At 44.8% G+C, this 23,727-nt stretch overlaps 1 protein-coding gene across 1 annotated transcript in view; it reads left to right on the forward strand.

The window, feature by feature from the left end:
• LOC126434647 (uncharacterized) overlaps nucleotides 1-19,403 on the forward strand; it is a 47,037-nt gene extending 27,634 nt beyond the window's left edge. Inside the window, exons 3-4 of the mRNA XM_050090457.1 lie at nucleotides 2,223-2,418; nucleotides 19,156-19,403. Coding sequence (XP_049946414.1) covers nucleotides 2,223-2,418; nucleotides 19,156-19,403 — 444 coding nt within the window. The remainder of the gene's footprint in view (nucleotides 1-2,222; nucleotides 2,419-19,155) is intronic.
• The last annotated feature ends 4,324 nt before the right edge of the window (nucleotides 19,404-23,727 follow it).

A 23,727-nucleotide genomic window follows, 5' to 3' on the forward strand; every position in this document is an offset into this window, starting at 1 on the left:
TAAAACATATAGTAAATTTAAATTATCAGTTTTTACAGTTAACCATCAGATCATTATTTCCTCCACACAAAACACATTCAACGATGACAGCATTGAATCATTAGGTAATAGAATATTTGTGTTAAAGTTTAGTGCATAATAGTTACTTTTGTTCTTTATTTATTTATCAAAAAGCACATTGGTGCAAGGCTACTGGCCGTGGCAGACAAACTTAAGAAGGAAATTGTACTGGTTTTATGTAAAAGGACGTGAAAGAGGTCAAGCTTTGATGATTTAAATATGTTAAAATGTAAAATAATGTAGAGTAAGCTGTAGCCAATCTGACGGACGGCTTCAGGAAAGGGAACTGCACTAGTCAGTTGAGTGAAGATGTTCGGCGCGCGGGAAACGAGGTCGGAGACGGGCAGAGAGCAGTTCTGGCCTAGACACCAAAGGGACAGTTGGGATTGAGACGCGAAAGCGAACAGTCGGTCTTTAAGCATGTAGGAAGTGAAACGACTCTGAAACTTTCGCGTTGTGTGGTATCATGGGACTTAGTCTCTGAGCGGCGAGCAGCCACGCTCCTGATGTGAACTCTAACTTTTCGCATAGTTAACGAGGTGGAATATCGAACTTGTATTTCGCGATGAGGCTGTGAATGATCGAACTGTATCAGATGGATATGCGTTCGAGTTTAACAGTAACTCTAAATGCGATCACTTTTGCTATCAGTTTGCTTTTTCAATAAACATTGTTCTAATCAAATCGCTACTGTGTGGCCCACATCATTTATAGGTCGTTAATTTAGTTCCTGATATTATTATTACTGTTATTATATGTTATATTAACCTTGTATTTCGCAAACTTGCCATCAGCCAGACAATTTAACCAAATGGTCACAAGTGTGTAATGCGTCACGTGCGGTTCAACCACTAGACAAGTTTGAGCCAAGACATTCCGACGACGGGGAATAACATGTAAGCTCGAACATCTGTGGGATGTTAGCTGCAAATGCAGCAAGGTGGAGGTTCCCTACTGTTTTGGGTTGGCATTATTTTGGGCCGACGCATACCACTGATGGTCATAGAAGGCGACGTAACGGCTGTACGATATGTGAATGCCATCCTCCGACCGATAGTGCAACCAAATCGGCAGCGTGTTGGCGAGGTATTCGTCTTCGTGGACGACAAATCGCGCCCCCATTGTGCACATCTTGTGAATGACTTTCTTGAGGATAACGACATCGCTCGACTAGAGTGGCCAGCATGCTCTCCCGATATGAACCCTATCGTACATCCCTGGGATAAATCGAGGAGGGCTGTTTATGGACGTTGTGACGCACCAACCACCCACTGTAGCCTCCAAATATATATATATTCACTTATGAAATTTGTTATTAACAATCCGAACGAATTCAAAAGTAATAGCAGTGTACATGGCTACAACACTAGGAGAAAGGATGATCTTCACTACTCAAGATTAAATCTAACTTTGGCTCAGAAGGGGGTAAATTATGCTGCCACAAAAGTCACTTACCTAATAGCATCAAAAGTCTGACAGACAGCCATATAGCATTTAAAAGGAAATTAAAAGAATTTCTGAATGGCAACTCCTTCTACTCATTAGACGAATTTTTGGTTATAGTAAGTGGGTAATTTCCCCAACCCCCACACACAAAAAAATCTTAAGTGTCATGTAATATTTTGTGTAATATGATATCTTGTATAGACACCTTTTATTAACCTGACACATTCCACATCATTACGAAGTGTCGTCTTCATGATCTATAGAACAAGTACTAATCTAATCTGAGGGATCTACGCCTACTCACCGTTGAGGAGTGGGACCATCTGGACCAACAGTGCCTTGATGAACTTGTAGATAGAATGCCACGACGATTATAGGCATGCATCAATGCAAGAGGACGTGCTACTGGGTATTAGAGACACAGGTGTGTACAGCAATCTGGAACACCACCTCTGAAGGTCTCGCTGTATGGTGGTAGAACATGCAATGTGTGGTTTTCATGAACCATAAAAAGGGCGGAAACGATGTCTATGTTGATCTCTATTCCAATTTTCTGTACAGGTTCCGGAAGTCTCGAAACCGAGATGATGCAAAACTTTTTTTGATATGTGTAGAATGAAAGATATAGTTACAAGTCGTACAGAGAGGTAAGAAGAACCAGAAATATTAGCATTCTGTTTAGGCATTAAGAGAGGCGCTCTTGTCTCGGCCGGCAGAACGCCAGCTCGGCGCCGCGGCTGCTGCAGCTGTGGACGCACCACCGGTCTGCGGTGTACGGCTGGGACTCTGTTCGCGGCGCCTTCTCGCTGCTGGAGCCGGCCGCCGGCTTCCCCGCCACCGTCGCCGCCACCGCAGACGGCCGGCCCATCCTCTACGCCGCTGACGGCTCACACGGCCTCTGGGCCAAGCCAGGTGCGTACCTTCCCTCCACTTTACTACACACTCCTTTTACCACTTACCACAATACTGGAAGTCAAGAATGAAAATGCCGATATTAGAGTTCGTGACTGAGAGGGAGGAACGCCCTGCAATTTAAGTTCCAGGCATCGACGAACAACAGTATTTTTATTAAGTCCAGTGAACAGAATACAGTAACATGATTCCTAGACACGTGACTTGCACGGCTGGATTCAGACCCAGAGTCAATCACTGACGACGGCAAGGGAATATTCTTGCACTGATAAGGTCCGTTAGCTGTGGTTGGCAGTGTGCGTTTGGGTGCTTGATGGTTTCATCGGCAATGAGCGGTCGGGTTCTCGAGATCTTAGTCGGCTCTGAGCACTCGGGTGCTCGAGAATGGACGAAGCCGGTGGAGGACATAGTCCGTGGTGAGCATAGGGTGCTTGAGGATGGACATGGTCTGTGGAGACAGACTTCTCGTTGGCTTGGCGATGAAAACTACGATCGGAGAACCGCAAGACGCGGTTGGCGTAAGCCCAGAGTGAGGATTGGTTACAGAGTGGGCAGATGGCGACCTAAATACTCGTCGAGCGAACGGATACCAGCAAAGGCAAGTGACTCGTGGAGGCGAGCTAGTGCTGAGTGCTGGTTAGTATGAAAAACATTACTGTTTTTCACAAACCATCAAAAGTCAGATACGATACTTCTTTCCGGAGAATGCGGAAGGAACGTGAAGAAAACTGTTCAGTCACATGCACCCAGAACACACACACACACACACACACACACACACACACACACACACACACACACACACACACATATATATATATATATATATATATATATATATATGTTCAGCAGCTGTAGCTCTTATCACACATGTTAACTCCAGAGACATTACGAGTGCCTCTGGAGTAAATCAGTCTAGAGTTGTTCGTCTTTTGCATACAAATAGCGTCCATCCTTACCATACGCGTCCTCTCACCAGCAGATTAACCAACGGAACTTCAGAAGGTGCATAGAAGTCCGGCGCACAGTTCTCATGCGACTTCAGGACAATAGCTTCTTTCTTCAAAAAATTCTCTTCATCGCTGAAGCTACTTTCACATATCATGGAAAGCCGAATGTAAGACATGTACCTTATTCTGACGCTGAGAATTCGCTCTGGCAGAGGCAGGCTGAACGTCAGAGGCAGTAGAGTGAGAACATTTCATCTACATCTACATGATTCCTCTGCAATTCACATTTAAGTGCTTGGCAGAGGGTTCATCGAACAACAATCATACTATCTCTCTACCATTCCACTCCCGAACAGCGCGCGGGAAAAACGAACTCCTAAACGTTTCTGTTCGAGCTCTGATTTCTCTTATTTTATTTTCATGATCATTCCTACCTGTGTAGGTTGGGCTCAACAAAATATTTTCGCATTCGGAAGAGAAAGTTGGTGACCGAAATTTCGTAAATAGATCTCGCCGCGACGAAAAAGTCTTTGCTTTAACGACTTCCATCCCAACTCGCGTATCATATCTGCCACACTCTCTCCCTTATTACGTGATAATACAAAACGAGATGCCCATTTTTGCACCCTTTCGATGACCTCCGTCAATCCCACCTGGTAAGGATCCCACACCGCGCAGCAATATTCTAACAGAGGACGAACGAGTGTAGTGTAAGCTGTCTCTTTAGTGGACTTGTTGCATCTTCTAAGTGTCCTGCCAATGAAACGCAACCTTTGGCTCGCCTTCCCCACAATATTATCTATGTGGTCTTCCCAAATGAAGTTGTTCGTAATTTTAACACCCAGGTACTCAGTTGAATTGACAGCGTTGAGAATTGTACTATTTATCGAGTAATCGAATTCCAACGGATTTCTTTTGGAACTCATGTGGATCACCTCACACTTTCCGTTATTTAGCGTCAATTGCCACCTGCCACACCATACAGCAATATTTTCTAAATCGCTTTGCAACTGATACTGGTCTTCGGATGACCTTACTAGACGGTAAATTACAGCATCATCTGCGAACAACCTAAGAGAACTGCTCAGATTGTCACCCAAGTCATTTATATAGATCAGGAACAGCAGAGGTCCCAGGACGCTTCCCTGGGGAACACCTGATATCACTTCAGTTTTACTCGATGACTTGCCGTCTATTACTACGAACTGCGACCTTCCTGACAGGAAATCACGAATCCAGTCGCACAACTGAGACGATACCCCATAGGCCCGCAGCTTGATTAGAAGTCGCTTGTGAGGAACGGTGTCAAAAGCTTTCCGGAAATCTAGAAATACGGAATCAACTTGAGATCCCCTGTCGATAGCGGCCATTACTTCGTGCGAATAAAAAGCTAGGTGCGTTGCACAAGAACGATGTTTTCTGAAACCATGCTGATTACGTATCAATAGATCGTTCCCTTCGAGGTGATTCATAATCTTTGAATCCAGTATATGCTCCAAAACCCTACTGCAAACCGACGTCAATGATATAGGTCTGTAGTTCGATGGATTACTCCTACTACCCTTCTTAAACACTGGTGCGACCTGCGCAATTTTCCAATCTGTAGGTACAGATCTATCGGTGATCGAGCGGTTGTATATGATTACTAATTAGGGAGCTATTGTATCAGCGTAATCTGAAAGGAACCTAATCGGTATACAATCTGGACCTGAAGACTTGCCCGTATCAAGCGATTTGTGTTGCTTCGCAACCCCTAAGGTATCTACTTCTAAGAAACTCATGCTAGCAGCTGTTCGTGTTTTACATTCTGGAATATTCCATTCGTCTTCCCTGGTGAAGGAATTTCGGAAAATTGCGTTCAATAACTTCGCTTTAGCGGCACAGTCGTCGATAACAGTATCATCGGCACTGCGCAGCGAAGGTGACTACGTCTTGCCGCTTGTGTACTGTACATACGACCTGAATTTATTCGGATTTTCTACCAAATTTCGAGACAATGTTTCGTTGTGGAAACTATTAAAGGCATCTCGTATTGAAGTCCGTGCCAAATTTCGCGCGTCTGTAAATTTTAGCCAATCTTCGGAATTTCGCGTTCTTCTGAAATTTGTGGGTGTGTTGAAGACCACGTTATTGGCCCTTACTTCATTGTAGAACCCGTAACGATTAAATTTACTATGCGCTTGTGGTTAGGCAAGCGCTGACCCAGCTCTTTCCTGGTCGCTGGGTAGGATGTGAAGACGTTATAGTTGTCCTGTAGGTTCGCCTGATTTGACGCAACAGTAATTTTTTCCTCCAGTTTAAACTCAATGATGAATGCTGTACGGAAGTTCCGGCTAACCAAAGGCTTTTAAGACTTCGTATTCTAGCAGCATGTGCAATGGTATCTAAGTAACCTTTTAAGTTTGTCTTGATGTCCTTGCAGTGTCAGCTGAAAACGTGTTACAGGAAACGACCTTCATTTCGAACATTGGAAGATACAAACTGAATCTTAAAGAAGTCTTTGTGACGACTTTTTGGATGTTGGTGCTGCTGTACACTCCTGGAAATTGAAATAAGAACACCGTGAATTCATTGTCCCAGGAAGGGGAAACTTTATTTACACATTCCTGGGGTCAGATACACCACATGATCACACTGACAGAACCACAGGCACATAGACACAGGCAACGGAGCATGCACAATGTCGGCACTAGTACAGTGTATATCCACCTTTCGCAGCAATGCAGGCTGCTATTCTCCCATGGAGACGATCGTAGAAATGCTGGATGTAGTCCTGTGGAACGGCTTGACATACCATTTCCACCTGGCGCCTCAGTTGGACCAGCGTTCGTGCTGGACGTGCAGACCGCGTGAGACGACGCTTCATCCAGTCCCAAACATGCTCAATGGGGGACAGATCCGGAGATCTTGCTGGGCCAGGGTAGTTGACTTACACCTTCTAGAGCACGTTGGGTGGCACGGGATACATGCGGACGTGCATTGTCCTGTTGGAACAGCAAGTTCCCTTGCCGGTCTAGGAATGGTAGAACGATGGGTTCGATGACGGTTTGGATGTACCGTGCACTATTCAGTGTCCCCTCGACGATCACCAGTGGTGTACGGCCAGTGTAAGAGATCGCTCCCCACACCATGATGCCGGGTGTTGGCCCTGTGTGCCTCGGTCGTATGCAGTCCTGATTGTGGCGCTCACCTGCACGGCGCCAAACACGCATACGACCATCATTGGCACCAAGGCAGAAGCGACTCTCATCGCTGAAGACGACACGTCTCCATTCGTCCCTCCATTCACGCCTGTCGCGATACCACTGGAGGCGGGCTGCACGATGTTGGGGCGTGAGCGGAAGACGGCCTAACGGTGTGCGGGACCGTAGCCCAGCTTCATGGAGACAGTTGCGAATGGTCCTCGCCGATACCCCAGAATCAACAGTGTCCCTAATTTGCTGGGAAGTGGCGGTGCGGTCCCCTACGGCACTGCGTAGGATCCTACGGTCTTGGCGTGCATCCGTGCGTCGCTGCGGTCCGGTCCCAGGTCGACGGGCACGTGCACCTTCCGCCGACCACTGGCGACAACATCAATGTACTGTGGAGACCTCACGCCCCACGTGTTGAGCAATTCGGCGGTACGTCCACCCGACCTCCCGCATGCCCACTATACGCCCTCGCTCAAAGTCCGTCAACTGCACATACGGTTCACGTCCACGCTGTCGCGGCATGCTACCAGTGTTAAAGACTGCGATGGAGCTCCGTATGCCACGGCAAACTGGCTGACACTGACTGCGGCGGTGCACAAATGCTGCGCAGCTAGCACCATTCGACGGCCAACGCCGCGGTTCCTGGTGTGTCCGCTGTGCCGTGCGTGTGATCATTGCTTGTACAGCCCTCTCGCAGTGTCCGGAGCAAGTATGGTGGGTCTGACACACCGGTGTCAATGTGTTCTTTTTTCCATTTCCAGGAGTGTATTTAGAGATTAAATCATAATGCGTAGCTATTATTCAAGAACCTTTTACCGCAATTGCATGTTTTACAAATCCATTTAATTTTTGAGATACATCTTTCTGTTACTGCAATTATCTGGTGAATCTTCCTGAGATGTTAAGGAATCACTAATTCTCCACAAATATATATTTTATAAAAAAGAGTAGTATGCTCGTTTGCTCCGACGAACCAAGATAATTAACACTCAAAACTGACTGACACGCTGAAGGCCTTTGTTCAGTAACTCAACGTTTCGTATTTGCTGAGTTTTCCACAAACTAATAGTCGTATTTACAAATATCTACTGCTGCACACGGAAGCCAGGTCCCACAGGAGTTGACGTTCACAGTGATCTAGATATTTGGGAAAATAGAATACAGTCAATTTTCTACCAAAGTTTCTGAACGAAGTTACGACATCCAACCACAAAGACTGGACTGTCGGCAGAGCTGCAGAGTCAAACGCGGTGTCTGTCTGTCGAGGAGGCCGCTGGTCGGCAACAGGCAGCGGCGTCGGAGTGGAGCGGATGTTCTCTAAAGCTCTGGCTCGACGCGAACTGGCTCTGCACGGCAGTGCGCGGGTCTAAGTACTGTCTCGCGGCATGCTATCGCAGGAACTGTTTTAGGTCACACGGGTCGCGGATGCAAGTAGGTACGTTGTCAGTGAGCTACTACTTTACTATAGTGTTGGGGTGGTACCTATTATCGACTGGTCTCCTATTATAAAAGTTTGGCACACCTCGGTCGGCATGCTTCCCGGTCCGCGACCCCTGATGGCGCTCCTAGGGTCGCCTAGTGCAACTGCTGCAAAACCGTTTCTGGTGCAGAGTGGTTGCGAGGAATGTAGACAACCCGCGGCGTTGTTGTGCCAGATGCGTTGCCGGCCTACAGGCGCAACGCCGCAACATGTCAGATGACACGCTCTTTGCCAGCCAGTTGATCTGACGGTCCAACCACATCTAGCCAAGTGCGATTAGCATCAATTTTTAATTAAACTGTTCTTCACTATTCCGCTTCTGTAAGCAGGCTTTCTTAGGTGCATCAAGTTGAAGCACTCCATTATCTTGACAGAACAGTTCCATATGTTGTCGTAAACACACTCAAGTAAAAATTCGAAGCCAGGATAGTCTGGATAGCACTGGAAGCACATTTATTACTGACACCTACCTGCTGCCATAACAAAACTCACCTCCCGGACGGAGACATCAGCTACTTATACAAACACAAAGTATTCCGGTGTGCTGGTATTTATACAAACAATGAATATTCCCCAACATGTAAACGTTACAAATATAAGATATTTCATAAACCAGCCACAACGATAAACACCAAGTAACAAACGTCTGTTTCTGGCCGGGTTTGAACTGGCAACCAGCAGCATTCCAGCCAGCTATGCTGTCCGCTAAGGAACACTCTATGACCACAGACTCGCTGTTTCATATCTTCTCGTTTGAGTCGACTACACCACCCTTGTCGGTGGTCCTCTGGAAGGCGCTGGAGGATGCTTGGGGCAGAAAGAACAATGCAAAACATGTAGTTTCCTCGATGTCTTGTATGTGAATGACACATCTGGCACTACTGTATCCCAGTCTCTCTCATTGACATCAAAGTACATCGAAAGAAAATCTGTCGACGTCTTATTAAACCGTTGTCTGAGGCTATTCGTCTGTGGATAGTAGGCAACTGTCGTACACTGAGGTTACAGAAGTCATGGGATAGCGATATGCACACATACAGATACCGGTGGTATCCCGAACACCAGGTATAAAAGGGTAATGCATAGGCGGATCTTTCATTTACACTCAGGTTGTGAAAAGAAGTTCCGACTTGAACACGGTCGCACGATGGTGAAACGTGGTTGGTAGGTCTCAGAGAGCGCACAGGATTAGGTAACGATTGTGGATGGGACTGTAAACAGTTACTGTGAGTTGCACAATCGAACACTCAACTTTATTTTTCTAACAACGACTTATTTACACATTGCTTCAACAGTTCCCAATAAGACAATACAGCTGAAGGCCTACACTAAACGTCTGAAGGACAACAATAATTAAAACACATTAATAAAAAAATTCTTTCTAACCAACAGATTTCTTTTTAAACTTACAACAGATCGGCCGAAAGCATAATTAAAGAAATACTAACTTATTGCACGGCTGAAGGCCACAAACAAATTTGAAACCACGGCTGAAGGCTTGAGCAACAAGTCAGACAAACAAATCCCTTCCTTCTTATAAAAAAAAAATTTATTTTAAAGAATACACACGGCTGAAGGCCTTATTAAAAGGGGTTCACGTAAATCCTCGGCTGAAGGCCGCACAAAACACATCGAACAACTAACGGATTAGGGCCTGGATTACAACAATTTCAGATAGAATCAATTTTAAGAAAAAAATTTTTTTAAAAATAAAATTAATCTTCAAAATTTTAATTTAACACGTCTAAAGGCCTTTATGTAAAATTTAAAAGAACTGAATTAATACACGGCTGAAGGCCTCACACAATACTTCAAACTAAAATGAAAATCACAATCTAAAACAAACAGAACAAGTGGTGCTCACATGTGTTCCAAGGGTCGACCTAAGAAGGTAGCTCAAACGTAAGGTGAGGTGAGACAGGCAGCCAAGAGTTGAATGTAAATAATCGGATGGCAACGCAAACTAGGGACGGCCCAAGGACCGACCAACAATTTAACCAATTCCCTTCCGTCCCACCAACGGCACAACGATGGAAAATATCGGCCAAGAACAAGGATACGAACGGCACTACGTCTTCAGAAATTGGCGTCTCAAAAACAGTCAAGGGAACAATAACCGCTCTGAGTAAAATATGAACCAAACAACTTAAAAAGCTGTCTAACTACATGCCATGCTGGACAGCATCAACACGTCGAGGAAAGGCACACGGCCAGAAAACTACGCTAACGACCAGGGCAGGTAACTGAGACGTTAACGGCCACAGGGCAGAAAATACCGCTGGTGCACTTCACTGGTAAGTAACAGTCAATTTGATAATTAATTACAATATAGGAAGACGGCTGCAAGATTTCGCCGACTCCTACGCATCATACGTTGCTGCTAGGCCAAACGGCCCAGGGACCTACAACCTGCAAATGAACAGAGAGATGTCACAATAGTTGAGGATTCATAACAGGTCAACTGATCACTCAGCTTCAGCGTCCAGGTTCGGTGGACAACGAACTTTGTCGCTCTGGTAGCTAGCGCAACACGATCCGACAGTGCATGCACACTGCCAGCAGTCCCGGCCTGGCCTCACGCCACGGAGACTTGTTCGCTGCTCTGTCCCAACCGACTGACCACTCGTAGCATGCAGACAGCATTAAAACAGCTGCTCAGTCAAAACCACACAAGCTACATACGAAAACACTTCCACAAACAAATCGAACAATACTAAAACCAATGATTGTGGAACAACAAGGACGAATCACAAGTCGACACACACGGAGAACCCACAAGCGGTCGGCGACAAAATACACGTCGTCCGATAAGACGACCGACCGAACGACCAACCAAGGTCTTCCCCAATCAAGTCATGTGTGTTGGCAAGGGTTGGGCAAGTCATGGCTAACAGGACCTCACTGCTGGTCCATCCCGACTGAACACCCAACACACGACGCCCCGGAAATACTAGCCGTCGCTCCAAAGATAGTACGACAGTGCTCTTACGATAAGTGCTGATGCTGCCACTCCCGGGCAGGCAAGCCAGCAACTCAGCGACGCCAGTAAGTCGAATTAGAAAGGGGGTGGCAGTGCCACCAAGACAAGATGTCAAGCAAGAACGGCACGAACACGAGCTGCACACAGCTCAGTTGGGAATTAACAAACTTTGAACACAGAATGGTAATTGGAGCTAGATGCATAGAACATTCCTTTTCGGAAATCTTTAGGGAACTCAATATTCCGAGATCCACAGTGTCAAGAGTGTGCTGAGAATATCAGATTTCAGGAATTACCTCTCACCAGGGACAACTTCTTCACTTAACGACCAAGAACAACGGTGTCTGCGTAGAGTTGCCAGTGCCAACAGCCAAGCAATCAGAAATCAATGTGGGACTTACGACGAACCTATCCGTTAGGACAGTGCAGCGAAATTTGGCGTTGATGGGCTGTGGCAGCAGACGGTCGATACGAGTGCCTTTGGTAACAGCACGACATCGCCTGCAGCTTCTCTGCTGAACTCGAGACGATATCGATTGGACCTAGATTATTGGAAAACCATTCCCTGGTCAGATGAGTCCCAATTTCAGTTGGAAGAGCAGGTGGTAGGGCTAGCATGTGGTCCAGATCCCTCGAAGCCATGGACTCAGCTGTCAACAAGCTACTCTGCAAGCTGTTGGTAGCTTCATAATGGCGTGGGCTTTGTTTACATGGAATGGACTGGGTTCTCTGATCCAATTGAACCGATCAGTGACTGGACATGGCTATGTTTAGCTACCTGTAAACCTTTTGTAGCTATTCATGGATTTCATGTTCTCAAACAGCGATGGAATTATTATGGATGACGATGAGCCATGTATCGGGCAATAATTCTAAACAACTGGTTTGAAGGACAATTCGAGCAAATGATCTGGACAACCAGATCGCCCGACATGAATCCCATTTAACATTTATGGGACATAACAGAGAGGCCAGTTCGTGCACAAAATCCTGCATCGGCACCACTTTCACAATTATGGACGGCTATAGAGACAGCGTGATTCAATATTTCTGCAGAGGGCTTCCAACAACTTGTTGAGTCCATACCACGTCGAGTTGCTGCACTAGACCAGGCAAAAGGAGGTCCGACACGATATTAAGAGGTATCCCATGCCAATTTTTACCCGAATATACTGCGCATGATTTCGGAACGAGAAATTACGTCCAATACTAGTCTTGAATGGAAAAGTTTCCCATGATCATAGATCATCATAGGTGGTTCGCTGTGTTTCAAAATGATGTTTTCTAACAGAAACTTTGCGGTTTCCAGAAGTAATTGCGGAACATGCTTCCATCGTTGGCTTCCCTTACAGTGACTCACATACTGTCTAATGGATCAGTAAAGACCTAGCCAGTGATACCTGCATTTGATTCTGTCTGCAGTCTTCACGAATCCCAGGTGACTAGATGATGAAGAGCCGTGGAAATGCATCAGGATAGCTGGTCAAAGATGAGGTGGGATTGTGAGCAACCATATCCATCCCATTGGGTCATCCTCTTACACAATGATCTGTCTATTAACAGGTATCCTTCTTTGGTCAGTTCGTCCTTCTTCAAGTTTCCATGGTTTTCAGCAGTGCTGGATCTTCGCTCTGTTCAGCAGTAACATCATTTAATACAACGATGACTGAGATTTCATCCACGCTGCTGTATGTGCCGAAGGATTCCTTGAGAGGCAGTCAGTTCATCTTGGACTTGCAGAGCACTCTGGAACTGCAACCATCCCATAACTGGTAATGTCAGTGTGAAGTTCTGCCTCGGCATTTTCATCATACAGTGTCAGGACCGTTAGCACCTCCTGAAGGACAAGAAAGCTCTTTCTTACATATCGGCGACTCCCTGCAGTAGTTCTTGCAGGGGATGTACCTTTGTACAGAAATCTTTTATGAATAGCTGGTACTATGAGCACATTCCGAGAAATCATCTGATATCTACATCTACATCTACATCTACACTCCGCAAGCCACCCAACGGTGTGTGGCGGAGGGCACTTTACGTGCCACTGTCATTACCTCCCTTTCCTGTTCCAGTCGCGTGTGGTTCGCGGGAAGAACGACTGTCTGAAAGCCTCCGTGCGCGCTCTAATCTCTCTAATTTTACATTCGTGATCTCCTCGGGAGGTATAAGTAGGGGGAAGCAATATATTCGATACCTCATCCAGAAACGCACCCTCTCGAAACCTGGCGAGCAATCTACACCGCGATGCAGAGCGCCTCTCTTGCAGAGTCTGCCACTTGAGTTTATTAAACATCTCCGTAACGCTATCACGGTCACCAAATAACCCTGTGACGAAACGCGCCGCTCTTCTTTGCATCTTCTCTATCTCCTCCGTCAAACCGATCTGGTACGGATCCCACACTGATGAGCAATACTCAAGTATAGGTCGAACGAGTGTTTTGTAAGCCACCTCCTTTGTTGATGGACCACATTTTCCAAGCACTCTCCCAATGAACCTCAACCTGGTACCCGCCTTAGCAACAATTAATTTTATATGATCATTCCACTTCAAATCGCTCCGCACGCATACTCCCAGATATATCACGAGTATGATGAAGAATCGGGGTTTCTGTGACTGCTCTTTTTTCCTCTGGGTCGGGAGTATTTCATTGTCATTCACTACGTGCCCCAAGACTTATTTTTTGGATGACGAAAAGGCACTTCTTTGGATTCAGACAAAGGCCTGCAGTATACTTCAACACAATTGTCTGGAAGCATAAATGTTCCTCAAATGTCTTCGCAAAAGCGACAACGTCATCCAAATACCAAAGACACAACATCCATTTAAGGTGTCGGAGCACATCGTACATTTTAAGGTGGCATAAATTTAAACTCATAGAGGCCATTATGAGTATGAAGGCAGCACTATTTTGTGATCAGCCTCGTAAACTACGATTTGCCAGTAGCTTGTTTGCACATACATAGTTGAGAAATACTTTGCTCAAGCACTCTAGGGTGTCAACAATGTGCGGTAGTGGATAGACGTCTTTCTTTCTGATTTTAATCAGTTTTTGTAGTCGACACAGAAACGCCATTTGCCAACCATCTTCATCGCAAGGACCATAGGGATGACCAAGGACTGTCTGAAGGTTCAGTGATGTCATAATCGTATTTCGTATTTCGACATAACTGTCATCAAGGAGTGTGACTGCAGGATGTGATGCAAGAGTATATAGCATTCTTCACCCTCCATCTACACTGCATTAAGGTGTGAAACGACTGATCAACCAAAAATTGACATGACGTCTTGTGACCTGTTTCTGCTCCCTTCGCTACAGTTTACTGGTTTTAGTTTATTTTTGTAATATCTGAAAGGAGTGTGATTGCAGTTATTGACGCAGTGTTGTAGGTTTGTGATTACGTTTAAAAATGACGACTCAGTGAGTCAAAACTAGTTACGTAACCTTTTAAAAATTTCATTGATTTATTGACTGTGGCTTGACCATCGTTTGTGGCGTCAAATAAACACTTTACAGCATATTCCCTACTTTCTCTTAGATTATCAATCGTTCAGCCAGTGACATCCAACATGAGTGCTGGCTAATTAGTGGATGATCTCCAGTGTTGACATATTGTTTTCCCATTGGCTGCTTGGTCTGTCCTTTACTAAGTCAAAATTTAAAAGCATCCGAAAATTGACACAGGATGGCTATCAATCGCCAACATTGCTCCTCAGTCAGGCCAGGTCACACTGGTAGTTTGACAGCAGCTTCCTCCCCTCTATTGTCTGTATTGATAGAAGAGCATGATTCTTCACGTATGACACTAAGCTGGCCTTCCTGGATTGGTTTGGTTGTCTCTACACACATACGTTTATGGATGACTTGTGAATAATCTTGACTATTAGTGATCGGAAGTTCTCCTTCGTCATCTTCAGTGCCTATTATCGTCGCTGGCATGTAGCATTCTTTTGGGAACCTGTGTAGCTTTTTTCGATCGGCAAAAGCTTCACACTTTAACAGAGCATCTGAATTGTCAACTGGTACTCATCCCGTTGTTGACTGTGGGCTAATAAAGTCTTCAATGGCAAATAACCACCCAGAGCAATTTTTGTTATGTGCGCTTATAAGAAGCCTGTAAGAAGTCCTATCTGAGAACAGTGTTATCAGTACATTCTGTCATAATTGCAAATTTGAAGAGCTATGTTTTATCATTGATATTCATTCTTGCAATAAATGTTCCTATCATTTGAATGCACTTCACATTTGCGACTTTCAGCACAATCGCTTTCATATCATGAAACGTAGTCTTCTTTAGCTGATGACGATAACCATCTGACATTACACAAAGGGAAGCCCCTGAGTCGACTAGGACAAGTTGGTCATGGACGACTGACTGTTGTCCATGGAAGATTTTCATCCGTGGTGGCCTCACCTCCATAGATGGTCTTGAATTTTTACATCTTTGTAGTGTCGGCAAAAGACTGACATGTTGGAGAGTGACCTCATCCAGAGTACAGTGACTGGCTTTCATGCTACAGGTTGATTATAACCGTCCGCAGCTGACGTGTGTGTACAGCGTTGGGATACTTAGTTTGCAAACTTTACAGTCGAGAATATATCACTTCTACTGCATTGGCACAGTTCACCTAGCCAAAATTATCAGTTAGCAGACATATTTGTTAGTGAATGTTAGTTGCTACACGGCCCAGTCTCCTTAACGTGAATACCGCCTATGTGCAATAGCCACTCACAGACAGCAGTTGGTAGCACTAGCAGAGGAGGGTATATGGGCTAATGTTCGTATTTCTGAAATGGTTTAGTTTGTAAACTATTTGCATGCTGTTGTGGTTAAAGTATGCCGTGAGTAGCACTATCGAACACTTGCTCCGAGATAACTGTGGTGCAACAAGAGCTATACTTGGTATGGTTGAATGATGGTTGCAGAGACGCTGATGGGCAAATAGACACGCAACTTTTGAGCAACTGACCACCCAGAAGAACCAAAGGGCTATGAAAAATTTCTCCTCAATGATGATTCAGTGAGCGCTACTGCGTAATGGACCTCCACAGAATGAGCCTGGTTCATCCTACCATGCTGACTGCTGTTCACCGGAGACAAAGGCTGGAATTTGCAAGCCAGTACCTCAACTGGTCGTCCACTGATGAATCACGTTTTATGCTCCATCAGACAGATAATCCTTGGTGTGTATGGGGCGAAACGACTGAAATCAAACACCCTGCATGCATTATGGTCTAGTGGGTAACCTCGCCATTCTGGAAGGCACAACGGATCAACAGAAGTATGCATCTATGCTTGGGGATTATGTCCACCCCTATGTGCAGATTTGTTTTACTTGGCACTATGGCATCTAGCTGTAGGACAATGCAATGTGTTACACTTCTTGCGTTGTACATACACGGTTAAAAGGGCGCCAGGATGAGCTAACTGTACTCCCCTGGTCACCAAACTCCCCATATTTAAGCCCAATCGAAAATCTTCAAATGGGGTGTTCGCGCCATGGGTCCTCAACCGAGAAACCTAATGCAGCTGGCCATGACAGTCGAGTCAGCGTGGTTCCACATCCTTGACGGTACCTTTCAGAACTTCACTGAATCTCTTGCACACCTCGCAGCAGTCCGCTTTGCGAAAAATGCTTATTCTAGCGTGTGGCAGATGGTTACATTACTGTGACTGACAGTGTACTTGCGACTAATCACAGCGTAATAACTAAGGTGATAAGGGTAGAAGACGTATTTTAATCTTGGTAGAGTGCGGAGGGATACAAATTGTGAATTGATGAACTGTGGTTTTCAACTGTGAAAAATCGCAACTAAAAGTCGCAGCCACCGAAAAGTAGCATTGACAGAAATCACTGATATCACAGTTCAGTCGATCTATAGTCGCAAAAGTATTTTCCGGTGGGTTTGTTACACTACAGAAATGACGTAGTAGATGGTAGGATTACCGGTTACAGTGGTAGCATTGGTAGGGAAGGGAAAATAAATGAATGTGTACGAGGGAAACTGGTAGCCGACGACTTATTTTTGTTTGTTTGTTTTGCACATAATTAGAACCGCGTGTAATCCACTGTTAGTTCATTGAGTATTTCATATCCTTACATAATATAAACTGCGTTTTATTAGTAATAAAAATTAGTAAATGACGTAGCTTCTGCACATTTATGCAACCAAAGAAATTACTTTTGATGTAGGCACAGTTTACATGGACAAACATAAAAAATATATATAATTATTGTTGTTATTTTTTACTCAATAGAGAGTCCTTCACCATAATCAAAGGGAAGAGTTTCCTGTTATTATTGTTAAATGTGAAGGTCGTTTGTAACAGAAACATGTTTTATATAAGTTCAACGAAGTACTGAAGCTATATTTGATGTAGTTTTGTTTGTGGTTCTCTTGTATTTCACTTTTTTGTTGAAGAAATTGTGTTTTCTAGCACTATATTATAAATCTATATTGTTTTATTTATTTTCACTAAAACGTACCTCTGTTTCACGTTACAGATCAACAATTATCGATAAAACATGAGTTAAACATTGACAATTTCAGTTTTGCTATGAACACTGTTTATTCTTAAGTAACATACAGGGGATTAGTTATGTAGAACAAACCCATCCTTTCATACACTGACAGAAGTAAAATCACGACACCAAGGAGTTTTGCGACCTAAATGAAAGTTGGTAGGCATGTTCCTACATTTGAAAGATGATGTATATTGAAATTTCGCGGAAGTCACATAAGAGTGGCGCTAGTGGTGAGTTGATGTTAGTCAAGAACGTCTCCATTATCAACACCTCACATTTCAGATGTGTTACGACCCATGGCTCTACCCTTCATTCGATCCCTGCGAAACCCTACATTCCAGCAGGACAATGCACGACCGCATGTTGCAGGTCCTGTAATGGCCTTTCTGGATACAGAAAATGTTCGACTGCTGCCCTGGCCAGCACATTCTCCAGATCTCTCTCCAATTGAAAGCGTCTAGTGAATGGTGGCCGAGCAACTGGCTCGTCACAATACGCCAGTCACTACTCTTGATGAACTGTGGTATCGTGTTGAAGCTGCATAGGCAGCTGTACCTGTACACGCCATCCAAGCTCTGTTTGACTCAATGCCCAGGCGTATCAAGGCTATTATTACGGCCAGAGGTGGTTGTACTGGGTATTGATTTCTCAGGATCTATGCACCCAAAATGCGTGAAAATGTTTACAAAAATCTTCGATACTCTAACTACTGCAATAGAGCGAGCGCGACTACTGTTAGCTAAATGATTCTAACTACTGAAGTCACTAACAACTGATAGGCATAGTTAGCAAATGAAAGATTTTGATAAAGAACAATCAATGTATTTACCTTAATAGCGTTCAAAAGTCATAATATATATATAGCAGTTGATGACATCCAGTCTTGCAAATTTACTGTCTCTGATGGACACACGTCGAAATCATCCGCTCTCAAAACTCCGCCATCTCTCTCTCCACATCCACCACTGCTGTCGGCTCACCTCCAACTGTGCAACGCTACGGGCTGTTAACAGCCGACTGCCTAACACTACAATAGCAAATTCTAACAATGCAAACGAGCCACAGACTGCACACAGCATAGTGATTTTCATACAGAGCGCAACATGGCGTTACCAATATAAAAACCTAAAAAGCCTACTTACAAATGTAATCACATATCAGTTCTAGTATGATATATTTGTGCAATGAATACCCGTTTATCATTTGCATTTCTTCTTGGTGTAGCAATTGTAATGACCAGTAGTGTATTTTACCTAGATAAGTGATTCCCAAAATTTCATTCCTCTGCATTAATTATTTTTTGTTGTTGTGATGTTTTTCGTCAGTGACTGTTTCCAGACAGTTCTCAGTTTCCGGTTTTTAGGGCACTGCTTGTTTTTGCAAAGAAAACGATTGTTATGAGGTAACGCCTGATAGGTATGCAACACACCTAATGCACATGTAACGCGGGGTACGCCCGTAACTGACAAAAACTATTGGGAAAGCTACCGTAGTCTACGCTTACTTACGGTAGTCTACGGTAGCCTACGGTAGTTTTACAACACTACAACGGCCTGCCACCTGCACAAGCGTCGCCTGTACCGTAATGCAGAGTGGTGCGGTGTGTTGCGCAGGACGGCACGTGTTCGCGCCGGCGCTGGGCCTGTGGGACGAGTGCTCTGCGGGCGGCGAGTGGCGCACGTGGGAGCGGGTGTCGGCGCTGGGGGCGGCGCCGTGGCGGCGCTACCTGGGCCGCTGGGGGCCGCCGGCCGCGGGCTGCGCGCCGCCGCTGCCGCCGTCGCCGGCCTGCAGGCTGGCGCCGGGGCCGCCTGCGCTGCTCGCCAGGCCGCCCGACCTCGCCGCGCACTGCCCGCCGTCGTGACGCCTGAGGGCACTCCACCTAGCACCGCGACTCCAGCCGTCCGCAAAGTTTTCCTTGTTCCTCCATTAGACTTCATTGTCAGAGTCGTTTTGTTTCATTCCCCTTGTTCGTAGTTGGTATTCTTTTTCTGACAAAAGGGAATGTTCCAGAAAACAGGTATGCAGACCTGACACGCACACTAAGTGTTGCTAATGTAGAAACTGAATGCTACTATTAATTCAGCTGGAACATCCAGTGTAGCAGAAATGTGTTTAGCACTTATAGTTCCTTCAAGGTGACCGATTACATGCTTACAGTCAAACACTTGTTTGTGGCGACTCGCTAAGAAATAAGAAGCAATATTTATTGAGAGTATGTTACAAAATGAACCAAAGTTAACTTTCGTACAGTTTGATGTTTGTTATTTGATGTCCTAAACGTAATATGTACAGTGACATGTCTACAGTGATATCTACATAACTTTGCTGTCTCTTGGCAGGCTGACATATTATCACTATAACTGATTGTAATGTTGCAAACACTCTGTTAATGGTTCTTGTTAACGGTAGTTAGCAAAACTGAATCCCGTTACATCCAAATCCACAAAAAATAAACTCAAAATATATTTCTTTAAAAATAAAAGAAAGATAAAAATTCCCTGAACGTCTTCCTAAGAGTCAATCACCACGCCTTTCAGTCTATGTAAGTATAGACCAGACGTGGCTTAAATTCAAGTAGTATCGACGACAGTTGAGAGATATATTCCAGATAAATTAATAAGAGTTGGTACTCAGCTCGTGGTCTTGCGATAGCGTTCTCGCTTCTCGAGCACGGGGTCCCGGGTTCGATTCCCGGCGGGGTCAGGAATTTTCCCTGCCTCGCGATGACTGGGTGTTGTTGTGTCGTCTTCATCATCATCATCATTCATCCCCATTACGGTCGGAGGAAGGCAATTGCAAACCACCTCCGCTAGGACCTTGCCTAGTACAGCGGTGCGGGTTTCCCCCCATCGTCCCCTACGCCCCTCGGAGTATGGGACATCATCATCAGTCATCCTCCATGGTACATAAAACACGTCAGAACACTGTTGCTGAAGCATGCCAGGTTTAAAAGAACGAAAAATCTCCAAAACTGGTGTTCGCTTACTGCAGCTCGAAACTTAGCATGGACTTGAGAGCGGGACGCTTTTAATATTTTCCACGGAGAGACTCTTTCTTCATATTTGGTAGAAAATTCGAATTGGTTCAGGTCGTATGTTAAGTACACCAGTGGCAAGACTTAGTCAATACCTTAACTGTAAGTTTGCAATGATAATGTAACTGATGAAAATGCCACCAAACCAAAGTTGCTAAACACGATTTTCCCAAATTCCTTCACCAAAGAAGGCGAAGTAAATATTCCAAAATTCGATTGAATAACACGTGCCAACATGAGTAACGAAGAAGTAGATATCCGTGGTGTAGTGAAGCAGCTTAAACTATCTCATAAAGGCAAGGCTTCCGGTCCAGATAGTATACCAGTTAGGTTCCTCTCAGAGTACGCTGATGCCATAGCTCCGTGTTAAGCATTCGTATACAACCACTCGATCGGCGAAATATCCTTACCTAAAACTAGTAAATTGCACAGGTCACTTAAGAAACTAAGTAGGAGTAATCTGCTGAATTACAAGCACATATCACCAAAGTCGATATGCAGCAGGATTTTGGAACATATAATGTCTCCAGATATTACAAATTATCTCGAAGATAACGATTTATTGACAATCGACCAACACAGATTCAGAAAAAATCGTTCTTGTTAAACAATGCTATGTCGTGACTCAAATGTAAGTGTTGTCTGGCACTGAGCGACAGGAGTTTGCTAGGAGGGAATAAGCCGGTTGGCCTAATGCCCAAGTCTTAGACAGTAGTCGAAAAACACATTTCCCATTATAATTTCGCAGAATACCACCAGTCTTGTTGGAAATGCTTCCAGCGCAAGGAAAAAGGACCAAAGACTTCGCTTCCACTTCGTTATTATCACCACTCACACGTTACAAAAATTCAAATGGCTCTGAGCACTATGGGACTTAACATCTATGGACATCAGCCCCCTAGAACTTAGAACTACTTAAACCTAACTAACCTAAGGACATCACACAACACCCAGTCATCACGAGGCAAAGAAAATCCCTGACCCCGCCGGGAATCGAACCCGGACGCGGGAAGCAAGAACGCTCCCGCACGACCACGAGCTGCGGACAACCCACACGTTACATGGTTGGTATAGCACAACAGGCATCTCATGTGTCTTTCACTGTAACCGTTCTGACAAAAGGTAACTTCGAGATGGGTTAACTCAGTTGACATATTTTGAAGACCAGAGATGACGTGGACGCAGCGAACGAAGGTATAAAGTATCCCTTTGTGCTAAGCTGGATGCTGACAAGTGTCAGCCTGTGGATACAAATCAGTGTGAGTTGGCTTCCTACAATGGTATGTCCCAGCATACCATCAACTTTCTTCCTGACCAACACATAAAGGCAGGGAAGGCAGCCATCCTGTTTCACGTCCATGATGAAACGTTTATTCTGATGGACTAAATTCGGATGTTCTACAAAGCCATTTAAATTTTTACTCATATGGGGCCAAACAACAAGTGTCCTCTACATATCTGAAAAGAAACACATTTTGAGATGCCATTTATAAGAAGCCAGCTAACAATGTTCAAAAATGTTCAAATGTGTGTGAAATCTTATGGGACTGCTAAGGTCATCAGTCCCTAAGCTTACACACTACTTAACCTAAATTATCCTAAGCACAATCACACACACCCATGCCCGATGGAGGACTCGAACCTCCGCCGGGACCAGCCGCACAGACCCTGACTGCAGTGCCTTAGACCGCTCGGAGCAAACGATTTGCATCTATAGTCTGATAGTTGTCACTATATGGCTCAGCATGAAAGGGTACTTCACAGGGCCCCCGTGAAGGCTTTTCTTCCGAGTTCGCTCATCGTGAAGCGAACTTTCATCAGAATGGTTATAGCAAAATACAAATCAGACATATGTTGCACTTTCAACCAATCATTAACTAGTGAGTGATGATAATGATGAGATGGCGCCAAAATCTATGTCCTTTTTCATTATACAGGATTGGTAATATTCTGCACAAATGTGATGTGAAATTGTGTTTTCGGCCACAATATAAGATTAGCACCCTTTTAGGACCTGTGAACGATTATCTTGATTTGCTTAAGGTGAGTTTCTATCATATTGTCGCCTACACACAACTGTCACGCCTCTAAAATTAGTAATGCTAAGCATCATTTAGTACTTGTGAAGGCACTGACTGTACATGCGAACAAGGAACTGTCCTCTGCGAATTTAGAGATAACATACTGTTTGTCAAAAGCCCTATCCACAGAAGCCAACATGACATTAGCCAGAAACATTCCAGAGGAAGTTCTACAGACCATAAGACCTTCGTTGTAATGTGGAGTATGACACCTTGTGAGCTGACATACGACTTTTCTGAAATCATGGAGAGAAGCTTGTAATGCCTGGACTGGCAGTTGACAGTAATAAGTTGTTATTTGTAATGTAAGGAGGCGTCATGCAGTTAGCTGTGGAGCCTACAGTCAGTAACGAGAGACGATCCACATGAGGCATTAAGACTGCCTGTGTAAGTGCTATATCCGCAGGTTATCGCCAATGATAACAGGTATCAATAATACAGGCATGTACAGCAGGTTCTCAAAGTTCTGGTCCGCTAGTGCCATCACTCAGGAAGATCGAACAAACTTTCTGGCCATCATCATCAGTACGTCGGTATATTACTTGGGGAACATTCTGTAGTTCCCATGGGAACATGGGACATTAGATTCGCCTACAGACGTGCCATCCTTGCCGCCAGCAGCACGAGTACAGCAGTTAACCGAGCCACAATGGCGGATCACTACTTCACGTCCATGAACCACATGCCCACCGAGCAGATACCCTGTATTTAGAAGGATATCGTGCATTTAGAACGCCGCTCAGCTACTCTGCAGTCTGTCCAGTTTGCCGAGTCAAACGAGGATCTGCTCATCGAAGAGTCCAAGCAGCCCAGCAGTTCCACTCACCTTACCAACCTGGACATCACGCATTCACAGCTGAATCTCAGCCTCTCTTACATTGGCCTCCGTGGTCTCTGGGCATCAGGACTTGGTATCCACCGATTTTCATTGTCTTTAATTAATGTATTTAAGGACAGCCATCCTCATCAGTTCGTCTGGCCTTAGACTCGTACTGTTCACACTCAGCAGTGATTGTGGTCCACACCAAACATATTCGCCTCAAAAATTTATATATTTTTCACCAACTCTA

This window comes from Schistocerca serialis, chromosome 1 (genome assembly GCF_023864345.2).
Source record: "Schistocerca serialis cubense isolate TAMUIC-IGC-003099 chromosome 1, iqSchSeri2.2, whole genome shotgun sequence".
NCBI lineage: Eukaryota > Metazoa > Arthropoda > Insecta > Orthoptera > Acrididae > Schistocerca > Schistocerca serialis.